The 17,233-nt window shown below is 40.4% G+C and overlaps 1 protein-coding gene across 3 annotated transcripts in view; it reads left to right on the top strand.

Moving 5' to 3' along the window:
• klhl5 (kelch-like family member 5) overlaps window positions 1-9,550 on the top strand; it is an 85,842-nt gene extending 76,292 nt beyond the window's left edge. For all 3 annotated transcript variants that reach the window (XM_066720532.1, XM_066720531.1, XM_066720533.1), the window contains 6 exons: window positions 389-575; window positions 967-1,191; window positions 1,567-1,729; window positions 2,789-3,001; window positions 3,340-3,511; window positions 4,501-9,550. In XM_066720532.1, the coding sequence (XP_066576629.1) occupies window positions 389-575; window positions 967-1,191; window positions 1,567-1,729; window positions 2,789-3,001; window positions 3,340-3,511; window positions 4,501-4,557 (1,017 nt within the window). In that variant the 3' untranslated portion in view covers window positions 4,558-9,550. The remainder of the gene's footprint in view (window positions 1-388; window positions 576-966; window positions 1,192-1,566; window positions 1,730-2,788; window positions 3,002-3,339; window positions 3,512-4,500) is intronic.
• Window positions 9,551-17,233: the final 7,683 nt, after the last annotated feature.

The following is a 17,233-nucleotide window of genomic DNA, read 5'->3' as shown; positions in this document are numbered from 1 at the left end:
CAGTAATGAGTTTTGCTCTGATTGCATTATTAAGACACGGAGAAACAGAAATAAAGATGTTGCCGTGTATAGTTTTTTATTACAACGCTGGTACCCTCTGCTGGTTTAACATGTTTTCTTTCAAGTTCCCCATTTCTTGCCTTGTTTTCCCAACTGATATCTGGAATGCAAAATACTGACGCACACTTTTTCTTTGTGCGTGTTAGTATCACATTTCATGCTTTCAGTTAATGGATTTATTTAGAATTCTAGTTCAGCTGATCAAATGTAAACATATCGAGGGGTTGGAGATGCACCCATAATCCTTTTCCACACCTCAAGAGTACAATTTCTCCATAAATTATCAGGTGCCCAATTTTGTATAACCAGTCATTGTTTCTTCTGCTAGTTCCTGGCCGACATGGAGAATAACCCTCTGTTCCGGGACAATATTGAGTGTCACAGGCTGATCATGGAGGCCATGAAGTACCACTTACTACCTGAGCGCCGCCCCCTGCTGCAGAGCCCACGGACCAGGCCCAGAAAATCCACCGTAGGAGTGCTGTTCGCAGTGGGTGGCATGGACGCCACCAAAGGTACTCCACCAAGCTTTGACATCATCCTGGTTTGGAACAGCCTGCTACGGAAAACCCAGTCCCTATCCAGCCTCTTTTTGGATGCTGCCATCTTCCATGTAGTTTTTCCACATAATTGTAGTTTACTTATACTGAATTGATTTTTGCAATCAAAATGCACATCACACAGCGTTGCTCAATCTGAGAGGCTGATTATACATTAAAGTTTCATGCCCTCACTTTATCATTTTCAGCACCTCAAAATAAACTAGAGAAAAAATGTCAGGAATGTGAAATTAAAATCTTTGAGTGTGACCTTCAATTCCCATTGAACAATTACATGAATTGAATGCCTGTGCAGCTGTTTTAAGGCCTGAGTGGGTCTTTGTTTGTCCTCTTCTTGTCACTCCAGGCGCAACGAGTATAGAGAAGTATGAGCTGCGCACAAATACCTGGACGCACGTGGCGAACATGAACGGGCGACGGCTGCAGTTCGGGGTGGCAGTGCTGGACGACAAGCTCTACGTGGTGGGGGGGAGAGATGGGTTGAAGACCCTCAACACGGTGGAGTGCTACAACCCAAAGAACAAAACCTGGAGCGTGATGCCACCTATGTCTACTCACAGACACGGCCTGGGTAAAGAGGATTTACTTTCACTGGTCAGGGATTAACTGCAGCAGAGTCGGAATTAGCTGCTTACATGCACGGTGACATTACGGGCTGCTGTTTCAAAGTCTGCCAATTACAGTTATTTGTGTTTCGCAAAAGCTTTTTTCAGTTAAAGATCAAGCATGCTGCAAGCACAAATCATTTTGTTTAGATCCAGTTTTAACATGTTTTACCTTCAACAATATGTCTTTATTATTATGGAATCTGTGCAAATGAAACACAGGATTCTGCTTTAAACTCAAACAAGTATTGCCAGTAACAAACTTGACTAATTATTTTAGTGAAATTAGTTTTAGACAAGACCTCTGGACCCTGTAGTAATGCAGTCTGTCTGCTGTGCAGGTGTGGCGGTGCTGGAAGGCCCCATGTATGCAGTGGGTGGCCATGATGGCTGGAGTTACCTGAACACCGTGGAGCGGTGGGACCCACAGGCCCGGCAGTGGAGCTTTGTGGCCAACATGTCCACCCCCAGGAGTACAGTTGGTGTTGCAGTGCTCAATGGCAAGTAAGTTACACAATGGGGGAGTGAAGGCGCATGTTTTTAGCTTTTCTGTTGCTGTAGATCACAATGTCTCATTCTGCTTCGGGTCTCCCATCTCTGTGGGACTCCCTTAGCCAGTGTGTATGTCAAGAGGTCTGCAGCCACAGTTCTGCAGGTTTTGTAGGCAGCCTAGTTGAGTAATCAAGCCCTTTTGAAATTGCTCTAATTTGTACCAGTTGAGAAAACAATTCAGCCAATTAAGACAGAAAGCAGCTGAATCAATCCCCCCGAAGACTTTGGGGATCTGAGCTTTGGGGACTGCCATTGCACATCCCTTCTTAAGATAATATTGAAAGCTGTTGTAGTTCGCCCAGTTACCTAATAAAAAAGTATCTTCAGTAGCATCACGGGGTCTTGCATAACAGTCCACTTTTATATATATGATGGAGGTTGTCATTTTGAAAAGTAGATCGATACTTGGCACAGGACTTTGTTAATTTAGATGAGGGATGCTGAACAGTCCTCACTGTGTCTTCTGTTTGTTTGTTTTTTACTGTCTCCTGCACAAAATTGAACTAATTATTTGCTTGAATGAGCAATTTAACATTTGTTCCAGGTTGTCAGCAACTGAATATTTGAATATATTCTTACAAAACAAGCCACATTACGGCTCTCAATTATAGAATGTTTTTTAGAATCTTATCTCACATGTCAGACTTCTGTCTCCCCGTCACAAATTGAGATACTCCTGTGAATTCAGTTTCACTTTATATATTTATTTTTCTGTTTTTTTTCCGGAAAATTGAAATTGATCCGTGGTTAAAATTCTATTCCTGAGACAATTTTCAGTTAATGAACAACTGGCAAGAGATAGTAAGAAATTGCTGCCATCCCAAGAGTAACAGAAGCTGTATGAGCAGCCGCTGCAAGCAGTGTGATTGTTGAGGCGTCACGTCACTCTCAATTCCAGGTCTGCAATCACTGTCTCTCACGGGATGGTCTCAGTCTGAACACCACAGCACAGCAGCAGTCTTTCCAGACCATCATTTCTACTGCCTTCTTTTAGTAATTGTTTTATTTTAGGCTGTATGCTGTTGGTGGCCGTGATGGAAGCTCCTGTCTCAAGTCGGTGGAGTGTTTTGATCCCCACACCAATAAGTGGACTCACTGCGCGCAGATGGCGAAGAGGAGGGGAGGTGTAGGAGTGGCCACCTGGAATGGGTTCCTCTATGCCATCGGTGGGCACGATGCGCCAGCTTCCAGTCTGACGTCACGGCTTTCTGACTGTGTGGAGAGGTAATCGGCCGGGTTTGAGTGAGCAGAATTTCTAACCTCCCTTATACAGAGCTGTGTACTCTGCTGAAAAAGCAAAGTGGAATTGTCCTGTCCTTCCACACCAGCAGTATAAAAATGAGTGGACTGCACTGGCATCTTGCGCCGGGTCCTGTGGGATGTGTGCTTTATCTGCTCCATTATGTAATGTACCTTACTCAAGGGTACAACAGCAGTGCCCCCTCCTTGGGATTGAACCCACAACCCACGAGTCCTGATCGCTACTCCACACTGCTGCCCATAGTATTTAGTATGTGGGGACCAAAGCTTTTATTTACCGGTGTGTTTTTGTGGATTGATAGGTATGACCCTAAAACAGACACCTGGACTGCCGTGGCCCCCATGAGCATCAGCAGAGACGCTGTGGGAGTGTGTCTGATGGGCGACCGACTGTATGCTGTCGGAGGATACGACGGACAGATCTATCTGAATGCTGTGGAAGCCTATGACCCCCAGACCAATGAGTGGACACAGGTGGGACTTCCATTTACATCCTCCCTCTCTCACTGCCTTCAACACCTCCCTGCCTGTTCGGAATCACTGGCCTTAGGCTGTTAGAGTACAACAGTTCATAATGTGATTTGTGCCACCCTCAGACTGTGACATGGGTGAATACATGGCTACAAGACCTACAGATTTAATAATAATCCGTGCTTGAGCCGCAGGGTCAGCTTAGGTGGACAGACTGGAGTTATGGCCTCCATGGTTCCCTGTAGATTATGTTCATATAGCTTGTAAGGTTTATGGCATTTGTCTCTTATGGTGTTACACCTGTGTATTTTTTTTTTTTAAGTGACTCTACAGTTCTTAGAAGTAGCCTACATTTTACCTAATGGAGTTTAATTTGTACTCATTCTGTCTCTCCAGTTTGAATACTTTCTCAATCAAGCTATCAAACATTTTCCTTAATGTTATTAACACACTGGAATGTACCTGCATGCGTTTAATGATTAATTAAAATATGGCTGCAATTTCTGTATGTAAATTAGTGATTGCATATTTATAGGACGTGTAGGCCCAGTTGTGTTTATTGACTCATTTGTTTCATATTCACCATCCTTGAATATCTAACCACAGTAATTTTTCACTGACTAGTTCCATCTAATTTATCCAAAACCCCCCCAAAAAAAGACAGAATGTTCTGAATATATTTTATAAATTAAAATGTTTCTGGAAGCTGTGAAGAATAGCAACATTATTAATTTTGCCACACTTCAGATGTTCAGTAATATGCCATTAGTACTGAATGTAAAATGAAACAATTAGCAGTTCAGTGTGCTAAGAGGGTTGTATCTAGGCTACAGAGCTGGTCAGTGAAGCAGTTTTAGATTTTAATGCATGCAGCGGTACAGTACACCAGAGTTCCTCTTTTGTACGTAGCTGTATATCTCGGTGTTGCAGTGCATGTCTGAGGTATCGGTCAGCAGTGTGCTACATGTGATGATCACTGTGCTCTTTTGCAGGTTGCACCGCTGTGCCTCGGAAGGGCAGGAGCCTCTGTTGTAGCAGTCAAGTTATAACGCACTGTCACTAAGTTATAGTCCTTATTTACGCTGTTTAACTTCAGTGCAATTTTGGTTCTCTCCCAAAGAACTGTCTTAAACGGATTCTTGCCAAGGAGGAGTTTCACCTCTGCTATTTATTTCCATTGTGCTATTTATTCGAAATTGTTTAATAAGTGCACTGTGTATCTCAGTTGTAAAAAGAAAAAAATAATCAACAAAAAAACTGCTCAACATTCAATGTATGTAACCTCTGTACAGTATTTTTTAAAAGCTGGGTTAAAATCTCCAATAATGTAGAAGCACAGATTGGCCATGTATATCCTGCAGCCGTCCTAAATATAATTTAGTTGCTCATATTCATTTAATGATTCCCATTTTGTTTGTAATTGGTTTGACAGCGAGTGCTGAAAGCTGAACGTGTACAGAATTGTCACATAACTTTATTGTAAGGTCACTCTGTTCTGATAACCAGTGTAGTGGGCGAAGGTTTTTTTTTCTTTTCACTTGCAAAGTTTTTTTTTGTTAATTTGTTTTTATTATTACATCAGCTGTAGAGAAAGAGGGAAAGAACAATCTATCATTCTCTTCCTCTTGACAGGATACAAATTGCATTTTGGAAAACACTGAAACATTGACATTTTCCTGAAGCTATGTTTAGTGGGGGAAAACACAGTATTCATATACACTCACCTAAAGGATTATTAGGAACACCTGTTCAATTTCTCATGAATGCAATTATCTAACCAACCAATCACATGGCAGTTGCTTCAATGCATTTAGGGGTGTGGTCCTGGTCAAGACAATCTCCTGAACTCCAAACTGAATGTCTGAATGGGAAAGAAAGGTGATTTAAGCAATTTTGAGCGTGGCATGGTTGTTGGTGCCAGACGGGCCGGTCTGAGTATTTCACAATCTGCTCAGTTACTGGGATTTTCACGCGCAACCATTTCTAGGGTTTACAAAGAATGGTGTGAAAAGGGAAAAACATCCAGTATGCGGCAGTCCTGTGGGCGAAAATGCCTTGTTGATGCTAGAGGTCAGAGGAGAATGGGCCGACTGATTCAAGCTGATAGAAGAGCAACTTTGACTGAAATAACCACTCGTTACAACCGAGGTATGCAGCAAAGCATTTGTGAAGCCACAACACGTACAACCTTGAGGCGGATGGGCTACAACAGCAGAAGACCCCACCGGGTACCACTCATCTCCACTACAAATAGGAAAAAGAGGCTACAATTTGCACAAGCTCACCAAAATTGGACAGTTGAAGACTGGAAAAATGTTGCCTGGTCTGATGAGTCTCGATTTCTGTTGAGACATTCAGATGGTAGAGTCAGAATTTGGCGTCAACAGAATGAGAACATGGATCCATCATGCCTTGTTACCACTGTGCAGGCTGGTGGTGGTGGTGTAATGGTGTGGGGGATGTTTTCTTGGCACACTTTAGGCCCCTTAGTGCCAATTGGGCATCGTTTAAATGCCACGGCCTACCTGAGCATTGTTTCTGACCATGTCCATCCCTTTATGACCACCATGTACCCATCCTCTGATGGCTACTTCCAGCAGGATAATGCACCATGTCACAAAGGTCGAATCATTTCAAATTGGTTTCTTGAACATGACAATGAGTTCACTGTACTAAACTGGCCCCCACAGTCACCAGATCTCAACCCAATAGAGCATCTTTGGGATGTGGTGGAACGGGAGCTTCGTGCCCTGGATGTGCATCCCACAAATCTCCATCAACTGCAAGATGCTATCCTATCAATATGGGCCAACATTTCTAAAGAATGCTTTCAGCACCTTGTTGAATCAATGCCACGTAGAATTAAGGCAGTTCTGAAGGCGAAAGGGGGTCAAACACAGTATTAGTATGGTGTTCCTAATAATCCTTTAGGTGAGTGTATATATAGTAGAGTTGCACACTTTTATTTTCCACTTGCTCATAAATGAGTGCACCTAAGTACAGAGGTGCTGTTGAAAACACAGAAACAAAGATCTTCCACAAAAACGACCCTACGTGGCCTGTTTCTTAAGAGGTCCCAGGAGTTCAGAAAGCAGTTTTGTTCTCATTCTTCAAAGAGCAGGTCAGTATACACTACTGACTTGGACTGAGGTAAAGAATTTGATCTTTATTCAATTTCTGCCTTCTCTCAATTTGTGGCAGCAGCTGTTTGCAATGTACCAGCTCAAGGCTGCCTGAAGGATTGAGTAGATGTGCTTCTTCTATGGCTAAGAGAAGCAAATACATTCCTCCCATGTGCTTTAGTCTATGAGAAAGTTTTACATTCCATGAAAATACTAACATTTTGCTGTTGTGTGCTACCTATATAACTATGGAGCCAGTTCTCATGCCTGTAGAAAGGGACCAACTCGAACACCGTAACCTGATGTGTCAGCTATTTACAAGTTCTCAAGGCTTCAATGAAGTATGGCAGCATTTGTCTGCCTTCTTTATGATACCCAAACCAGTTGGCCAGCAGATACACAAATGCTCTCGTTGAAATGATTTACGGCCAGTCCAAATGTGTTTTGAGCAGTATTCAAGTAAAGATACCTTTTTAAGCAGATATCCAAGTAGGTCTTCTAAAGAGATGGGCTGTATGTTTTGCTGTACAGTCCTGTCTTTATTAAGGATAGGGCTGCCTGCCTTTTTAAATATTTTGAACCAAAGCTGTTCCTTAATTTAAAAGAAGAGTAAGGATAGTTTAGTTTTCTTCTTTATTCAGTTCATGCTTTCAAGTGTATTTTCCCTATCCAGTTGTCTTCCTGGAATTATATCATTTTAAGGTTCTCCACATTCTGTAATACATCAAACACAAACTGCTTCATGCACCCAATGCTGCAATTAAAACAAACCCGCTGAACACGTAAGTAAACACAAGCTCATCCACCTGATGCATTGTGAAAGTCTTCTGAAGGAAAATGAGAAATAAAAATGCATTTGCTTCTGCATACAACATATGTGCAGCATAATTTGCAAATCCGATCTATGGAAAGAGATTTTCAAAAACCATTATACAAGACCACAGTGCATCGGTCTCGGCATCATGTTAATCTTATGTTATTTTCCGGAAACATTGTTCAGGACAATCAATCATAGGATAAATGTCCATCCCTCGCTGAGATTTTACATGATAAAGGATTGCGTCCAAATAAAATCCTACTATGTAATCGACATTAATCTGTTCGAGGGAAGCTACATTACAAGAGTAGCAGCTTGTAATATACAGCAAGGAAACAACCGTCAAGTCAATATTTTACCAAGGGCAGAAGAGATTTATTTGGCAGTTGAGGTCCTGTTAGGTGCCAGTGCTAGACAGTCAAAACATTGCGCTAACTTAACTTTAAATCACTTTGTAGAGGGTCAGAGGAGCTTCCTGACACTGCAGATGTAACTGGAAGACTCAGAAACCTCTTTAATGAATTGGAGAATTCAGTCATATCTAGAGCAATTCAATGTGAAGTGCCAGCCTTTTTTCGTTCACTTTTATGTTATCCAAACAGATGGCAGTGACCATTCTGATTCTACGATACCAGTTAGTCACAGTCCTGTTGTACAGATTGACATACTTAGTTTTTACTGGTACTCTTAGGAAATGAGAAGTAATTATTTTTTTGCAGTATTCAAAACTATATAACACTGTTTTTTGAGGGATATCTTTTGGAAATACTGGTGGGAATACAGGCTGATGATTTTACCTCTTGACCTCTTTACATCTTCAATTTACAGGCAGCAGAACCGTAGGCAGAGGGACAAAGTCAACATCCTATGATGCTAGTTTATTTTCCTACTTAATTACCCTCATTTAACTCTTTGCTGATAGCCAAAAAAATATTTTAAAAAATAATTCCACTATAACTAGTCAGCCCTGCATTTTACTAGGATTTTTGAGCAGAGAACCTTGAACGTCTGGGTTTCAAGCCTCTATTTACTTTTAAAAGCAGTCAGAAAAAACCTTTATATCATCCATTTGTTTGCACAATAGCATTTCTATAGAAGTAAAGGACCGTGGACTATAAAAAGATGTAGAGCTGCCAGTGTTTGATATTTATTCCTACCAAACCCAGCAGCCTTTAAAACGTCTTATGTACCAACACAAGTAAATTGATTAACAGCAAGATTGACTTCAAGTAGGCCTTATTTTACACCCACAGAAAAAAGTGCCACGCAGAATGAGAAGTTCATTGATGGAACAGTTAAGTCTCTGCATAGTTCCTGATCGTTATTAAATATGCTATATTTATGCAAATATAATCCACTGCATTCTTACTTGGCTATTTATTCATTTTATTAAGTGAAACAACACTTTTTTTTTTTCCTCCAGAGAGAGAATTTTGTCATTTCATTGTGAACCATCTGCATTTTCTGCCAGGGAAGAGAAACTAAATTGGTTTTCTTTAATGAATTCATAGCCTGAATAATACTTGAGCTTGTTTTGTCATCATCTGAGAACCATGATTTAATTAAGAAACTGACATGGTTTAACGGCTCTGATTGTAGTTTAAATTAAGGTGGGAAGGACAGAATTAAGTTGGTAAGCTGGAAACCTTAAATAGCCATTTTAATAGCATATTTACGGTGACTCTTTGAAGATTCTTTGAGAAGACAATCCACTTAGTTTAAAAAAAAAAACAGATGAGGGCTGATTAGAACCAGTCAGTTCATTTTTATTTTGCCTTCAATCATTTTAATAATGGTAATTTAATAACCATATTTGTGGGCCTGTCTTTCCTTACACACAGAGGTACAACATTCATTACATTTAGAAAGGTTATTGGGGTCATACGTATTGTATATTTCTAAGTGCTTGGAAATACACTTAAATCCTGCTCTGTTTATTTCTGTCAGATATATTTTGTTTTTTTGTTTCAAAATGTGTTTTTGGTCCAAAGTGTAAACACTGTCATCTTTGCCCTTTTTGTATTTCTTTGCCGTTACATTTCTGCTACTTCACAATGTACAGTATATCCAAAATATATTAAAACAACTCCAGTTTTGACTTGCTTTTATAGTTGTAATACTATATTATGCTGTACTCTACTACTAAAATGAAGACAAATCAAAGTCTATATATTCTGCACAGGCACTATGAAAACACCCCAATCTAGAGCTTGAATTGCTTCAGATATTGATGTCCTGCTTCCTAGTGTAAGGCAGTCAACTTTTCAGGACATTCGCTTAAATGAAATACGTCTACAGAAGCAAGAATCTGAAGCTTGACTTGTTGTTTCCAAATAAAAGGATGCTGTGGGACCAGTCAAAGTGAAGTAAGCTGAAGTTATTTTAGCAGCCAGTGGGATGAAATGAATCCCATTTTCTTGACTGTCCTGAGAGGCCTCTGCACTCCAGCCAGGCAGCTGTGTTGATGTTCACAAATCGACATGCAGTCCATCATTTCAAATCAGCATCACATTCAGAAATGAAACAATTACCCAGTTTTGTTTTCGTCATTTATTTTTCAAAGAACGGATGAGATTCCATGTTCTAAACTGCCAACAAGTATTTTATTTTATTTTTTCTCCTGGAAGGTGTTTTGCTTCTGCAGATTTTTTTTGTTCCTCTGTTTGAATTTCTGCAGACTTGATTTTGACTCGACTTTCCCAAAAGCACAAGGCAGCCTGCAGTGCTGCTCTCCTTGGTGCGCTTGATGCTGTGCCTATCTTCGAAGAGATGATGCTGTTACCTTTGAGCTAGGCTAAAGGAGTAGTATGTGTTGTGTTGATTTGGATTTGGATTTGGATGTGCGATCATTTTCTGTTGTCTGCAGTGACTATATACCACTGTAAAAGAGCACTCCAATTAAAGTACTTCTGTAAACTCTTCTCCAAAATGAATTAGAACACTATAGAAGATGTCTATACAAAATATTTTTTAATTGAGTAAATATTATGTATTGATATCTTGATATCTATGTATTGATTAATTTATATTATTGGGAGTTACGCTGCCCTTTTATCACCCACTATTTTGTAAAGCCAGTTATTGATCAGTAAGGCTCACTACTATGCCCTGTCTAGTTCAAGAGAGTGTAGGATCAAGACCCGGGTCTTTTTTCAAAATATACATTACCATGTTGTCCTCTTCCTTATGTGCTGGAATCTCACAATGCAACCTGCAGAGCTTATGCGTGAGACAGACTGACTGCACTGGGAACTCTGCACATTCACCGGCTCCTGAACAGCCACGATGGACACGATGGAATTTACTTGGCCAATCATCTCCTGGGAATCCTCAAACACAGTGGACTAATGATAATGACACAATCCAGATTCAACCCACTAATTTCCAGGATGTGAAGGGACATTTTAGGTGGATAACGAACACACAATTTTAACAAAAGCAAACTGGGACACAAGAGGAATGGGCAACAATTATTACTGTACTCTCTGACTCCTTGGGAGACAAAGGCATTATAGAAGATTTCAGCAGTTGTGTAGCGAGATAACTTCAAGTTCTTTTTAGTGGTGAAGTACTTTTATATTTTGTTGATTTGTTTGATTTAAATAGACATCTGGCAGTGTATATATATATATATATATATATATATATATATATATATATATATATATGTATATATAACTTTGTTACAGAGACTGCTGGAAATGCCTCCCAAAACTTCACAAACTTTATTACTAGACCTGACATTTTTTTCTTACAAATCCCCATTTAAATTATTTTGTGAAAATGCTTCTTCCTATAGTTGTTTTTAGGGATGTAACTTGATAAAGGCTAACAATCAAACTGCCAAAAATATCTTTATATCCCATTCTGCACACTGAAGACTTCAAGCACTAATAAAGTCGGGGAAGTACTGAAGAAAAACACTTAGTAGTCACTTTTAATTGAGAAGGACTTATGATAATGGGTTGAGTCTCCCTGTTGTCTTGGAGGTTCAGAGATCATTTCAAGTCACCTGCCATCGGCACTTTCCAGCACATTTTGCCGAATCCCTTAATGGGATAGAAAAGACGAGCACTGGATTCATACATTCCTCGGTCCTGGTACGTTAGACTGCTTTCCTCTGCTGGAAACGAATCTCATTTTCAGAATCTCTCGGGCTCTCCTGTTGAGAGAAGACTTTCCCGAGTCCCTTGTCAGTGTTTAGATATTCTGCTCAAAATGTTGCCTTAAAGGAGATGGGGCTGTTTGCAGTATTTTCAGCGCACTGTCTTAATCACCCCAGTGCAGAACTGTGATGAAAGCTGAGGGGGTTAGACAGCTGGCTGCCCTAGTTCACTAACAAGAACCGGAGTTTGACAGTTGCGACGCGTCATGGTATTTATGTAACATGTTTTATATGTTTGTTCTAAAAGGGATAGCATTGTTTATGAATAAAAATGTATTACTTTATTTATATCCTTTGTTTTAAACGCAAACTTTGTTGCATGTCTTGTTTTGTTAAATCTACATTCCATCTCTCTTATTTCCTGCACATTTTTATAATAAAACATCAGAAGGGAGCCACAATGGTGTGTCTTCTTGTGTGCTTTGTTTTTCCCACCTCTATATATTTGCCTTAAATTGGGTATCAGTTATGTCATGATCCCTCTTGCTCTTTCACATCCACTAAACTCTAAAAGAGTTTCCTGTCATATTTAATAATATGGACACTGTTTATAATATGAGCTGTAAGTCCTTTCCAGGGATGACAAATTCCTATTGACAGGACAGAGTATAAGGCAGCAGTGCATTTGGGGGGAAGACTTGCACAGGTTTATTAATGTTGTTCTGCATACATGGAGTAGATCTGCACCCTGACAGGTTTCAGCGAACATGAGAGGATGTGGGTTCTCATCAGAAACGGGATTCTTGACAGAGCGGTGGAAATGGAGGCTAATTAAGAAAACCTTTAGCAGGGAGAGCTATGGGAACAGACTGAAGGGGCTGCCAGCTACAGGAAACCTACAGCTCTTAATAGGGGGCCTTGTCATGACTGTTTCAAAACCAGTCTCTTAAAGATGTAGCTAGAAGTTTATGCATTGGGCTTGTAATCACTAGACACCTGGGAGAGTATGCATCTCTTTTTAGGTGCACCTGGAGGGAAGCCTGGAAAAGGTAAAAAGGCCAACTTGCCTTCCCAAAAGCAGTATTTTTTCTTAGCTTTAAATTAGTTTTCAGAGACCCTCTGCATTAGTGTCTGCAAGTCCGCTGAAATCTAGTGCTCCGGCTCAATCCTCGATTCTGCATATTGATTCTTGCCTGGCTGACCCTTGGCGCTCGCCGGTGATTGGCAGGTTGGCAGGGATTGCTCTTTATCAGTCTGGTAGGTATGTGACCTCAAAGGTCTTTGAAAATGCCACCTCTTAAGAGAGTATTTTTTTTCTCTTCATTTATTGAACTGAGAAATATTGCCTGGGGGCCTTGGTGTTTGATGTGTCAAATGATATAATTTCTCACTGCCAGTTCGCTGTCTCGAAATCTCCTGAAGCAGGTGCTGTCCAGAGAGCTGGCTGGCCTGTAGCCGGTGGAGGCTTTTCCCTGCGAACAGAGCAGTAACTGCATTAAGACAGATGCCATCACTGAGCAGTCCCCAGCGAACAAAAAACAACCCAAGGCTGTTTCTTTCCTCTTATTTATTAATGCAGACTGAATGTGCTCAGGGTCTTAAGTGTCTTAAAAGCACATTTTGTTTAATGCCAAATTAGGTTTCATGGTGTGAAAAACAGTTGGTTTAAAAGCGATCTTTTTGTTTTTTCACCCTTACATTGTATCTCGCTGAGTCAGAGTAGGAGTAAGCTCAACCAAATGAAGTATCTAACAACTAAAAACTTTACACTATTTAAATGCTAATGCAAACTTTCTGAATTTGTATATGTTTATATAGAAAATATATATTAGGTGCCCATGTATACATTTTATATTTTTGTAACAAAATACATTGCATCTGTGTAAATAATTAACTTGAACAGTTCATTAATTTACAAAAGGGGAGAACTCCCACTCGGAGCAGCTCTCTGTGCTTTTAAACTGGGATTAATTGGAGTGGAGTGTATCTGACACAGCCAGGCAATCTGAACAGAATAAAAGAGCACTGGCTGAGGGGTGGGATCTGGGGCGATGTCATCTGACTGCAATGGAAGTCCAGAAGGGCAGCTGCTTGTTTTTAACATTCCCCCACTTCCTGTCACATCTTGAATCACTATTCCAATTTAAGCTTCTACGTAGGTGTGGCCCAAGCGGTTCAAAATACACTCACCTAAAGGATTATTAGGAACACCTGTTCAATTTCTCATGAATGCAGTTGCTTCAATGCATTTAGGGGTGTGGTCCTGGTCAAGACAATCTCCTGAACTCCAAACTGAATGTCTGAATGGGAAAGAAAGGTGATTTAAGCAATTTTGAGCGTGGCATGGTTGTTGGTGCCAGACGGGCCGGTCTGAGTATTTCACAATCTGCTCAGTTACTTGGATTTTCACGCACAACCATTTCTAGGGTTTACAAAGAATGGTGTGAAAAGGGAAAAACATCCAGTATGCGGCAGTCCTGTGGGCGAAAATGCCTTGTTGATGCTAGAGGTCAGAGGAGAATGGGCCGACTGATTCAAGCTGATAGAAGAGCAACTTTGACTGAAATAACCACTCGTTACAACCGAGGTATGCAGCAAAGCATTTGTGAAGCCACAACACGTACAACCTTGAGGCGGATGGGCTACAACAGCAGAAGACCCCACCGGGTACCACTCATCTCCACTACAAATAGGAAAAAGAGGCTACAATTTGCACAAGCTCACCAAAATTGGACAGTTGAAGACTGGAAAAATGTTGCCTGGTCTGATGAGTCTCGATTTTCTGTTGAGACATTCAGATGGTAGAGTCAGAATTTGGCGTAAACAGAATGAGAACATGGATCCATCATGCCTTGTTACCACTGTGCAGGCTGGTGGTGGTGTAATGGTGTGGGGGATGTTTTCTTGGCACACTTTAGGCCCCTTAGTGCCAATTGGGCATCGTTTAAATGCCACGGCCTACCTGAGCATTGTTTCTGACCATGTCCATCCCTTTATGACCACCATGTACCCATCCTCTGATGGCTACTTCCAGCAGGATAATGCACCATGTCACAAAGGTTGAATCATTTCAAATTGGTTTCTTGAACATGACAATGAGTTCACTGTACTAAACTGGCCCCCACAGTCACCAGATCTCAACCCAATAGAGCATCTTTGGGATGTGGTGGAACGGGAGCTTCGTGCCCTGGATGTGCATCCCACAAATCTCCATCAACTGCAAGATGCTATCCTATCAATATGGGCCAACATTTCTAAATAATGCTTTCAGCACCTTGTTGAATCAATGCCACGTAGAATTAGGGCAGTTCTGAAGGCGAAAGGGGGTCAAACACAGTATTAGTATGGTGTTCCTAATAATCCTTTAGGTGAGTGTAAAGTGCTTGTGCAGTAACAGCCATATTGGACACCAGTGGGACACTTTTTGACTGCCTTTTTCTGAGGTGAGAATGAAAATGAGAACAAACAAACACTGCAAACACAAAATGAGCTAACCCATACTAGCTTAACCAAGCATGTTGCTTCCTGAAAACTCTGAAAGCATGCCCCCCCACATCCTGGTTAGCTTTCTTTAAAAAACGAACCGAGAATTCTTTTTTTTTTTTTTTTCCCCAAACATCTTTGAATTATCAAACAGAAATAGTTGTGCTGTAGCTGTTGAAAAATGTATTGTATTCAGTGGAAGGACTTCACCCAAGACCAGACCACCTCATAGGAGCAGCATACACATGGGACTTAGCATTGATCTTACTTTGCAAAGCCCTTTATAATACATCATTCAAGGCATTAAATAAACCGGCCTGTATTCACCTCTCTTAATGTGTTGCTACATGAAAAGTAATAACATTTGCATCTGGTTTTTAATTATCCACAAAATTGTGCATGAGAGGCATTTTCATAATTGCGGTCATAAATACAGTCACCTCTATTAGCACTTTATTGTTGTTTGACTGTCGGATAGGATTGTTTATATAAAATGTCCTGTGTGTGGCTAACATACAAGTTTTTCCCAAAAATAATCAATGCTGTTTGAATATCTTGGCATCCATGTTTCTAAGCATTGTAGGAATTGGATGGGATTTCAATAATTAAACAATACTGTACTTTTATAGTGTCCAAATATCTAAAATGTCTACCTGTTTCCTGAATTCCAGTGCTGGTGAAGAGAGACCCTTTAAACCTGTGATATAACGCAGATGACATAACATGACATTCCTGTGACAGGGGCTGTGGCACCACCTTTTAAGTTATTACAGCCGGGACTAGAGCCAGCCAGCACATGACTCACATCTTTATTAAGGTGAGTCTGTGATTTATTAGTACTGCTTATTAAAGGGCATTTTTACCCCAAGTGAATCTGTGGGCAATTTCCAAGGTTAAAAGATGGGTTGAGCTCCAATCGGCCTCATCTCACTGAAGCGGGTAGGTAGAAAATCAGTCCTGTTCAATAATATGAAGATAAAATAAAACCTTAAATTAGTTTTTGGTTAAAATTGTAAATGATTAGGATATCCTTTTCTATTTTTTCTATTTGTGAGTTTTCTGGCATTACTTGGATATCATTTGAAGCCTAGGAAAAAGGTTTGAAACCACTGCAGATAACAGAAAACATTTTTTTGAACATGAACCTCATATCAAAATGGCCAGATTACAACGGTGCGCTGTCTTTACAGCTGCCTCTGTTGTGTTTGAGATGCGTGGCAGCAGAACAGGCGATGCAAATTCACTTCATGTAGAAACCTGTCCACAACCAAAGAGCTGGCTTGATTGAAAGGGAGATTGGATACATATTCTGTGAAAGGATGGGATTAGCATCAAAGCACTCAAACTACTGTGGCTCCCACACAAATTTTCACTGTCTGCCTGAAGCCCAGAGGAAGGCCACAGGAAGATAAAAAGAACACCAGCGAAACAGAATCACTTTTCCCAAACCGTAGCTGGTTTGAATGTGACTGTGGTTGATATTTTCTGACTCCTGCAGAGGCTAACAGGAAATAGGAGTTTAAAAATGTACTGCTCACTCCCCCATCTAATGGGTGACATAAGAATTACAAGTCATAATTAAAGGGGGGAGATTGGAGTCCCTGATGTAGAACTACATCAACTAACGCTATATAAACACAAAAACATCTGCAATCCGATAAAGCTGTCAGTGAGTTCTTGTCTGTGATTCAGTTGCAGAGGAGTTGTGACACTGTCGACTATAAACTGAACAAGATTTTAGAGTTTCTGAAGAGTCTCTGCATGTGACAGTACTTTGTGCATGCTATATTATTGGATATGTATCATTTGTATGACATTGTGCAGGTTAATATCACTGTGATAGTTTGTAATTGTAGTAGTAGTATAATTCTGGTTAGATGCAATATATAGTAGTTGTAGCAAGTAAGTTAATTTTCATGATAGTATGTAAGTTAGTATACTAAGAGCCTCAGGCAGTGAAGAAGGATGAGCAATCCTGTGTGCCAATGAGTAGCTGAATGCTATAGATGCCCAAATCACACACATCATCACAACCTGGCACAATCTTTTGCTACCATAATAATAATAATAATCTAAATTTGTATTAAATGAAAAGGCATGTTTAAAACGGCTAATACTGATACTACTATAAATGCAGCCCCTTAGTATGAACTGATTTAGGACTGAATCGATAAAACTTCGTTTCCCAGAATGCCTTT

Source organism: Amia ocellicauda, chromosome 13 (assembly GCF_036373705.1).
Source record: "Amia ocellicauda isolate fAmiCal2 chromosome 13, fAmiCal2.hap1, whole genome shotgun sequence".
Classification (NCBI taxonomy): domain Eukaryota; kingdom Metazoa; phylum Chordata; class Actinopteri; order Amiiformes; family Amiidae; genus Amia; species Amia ocellicauda.
Note: the sequence above shows the minus strand (reverse complement) of the source record. Positions and strands in the feature narration are given on the sequence as shown.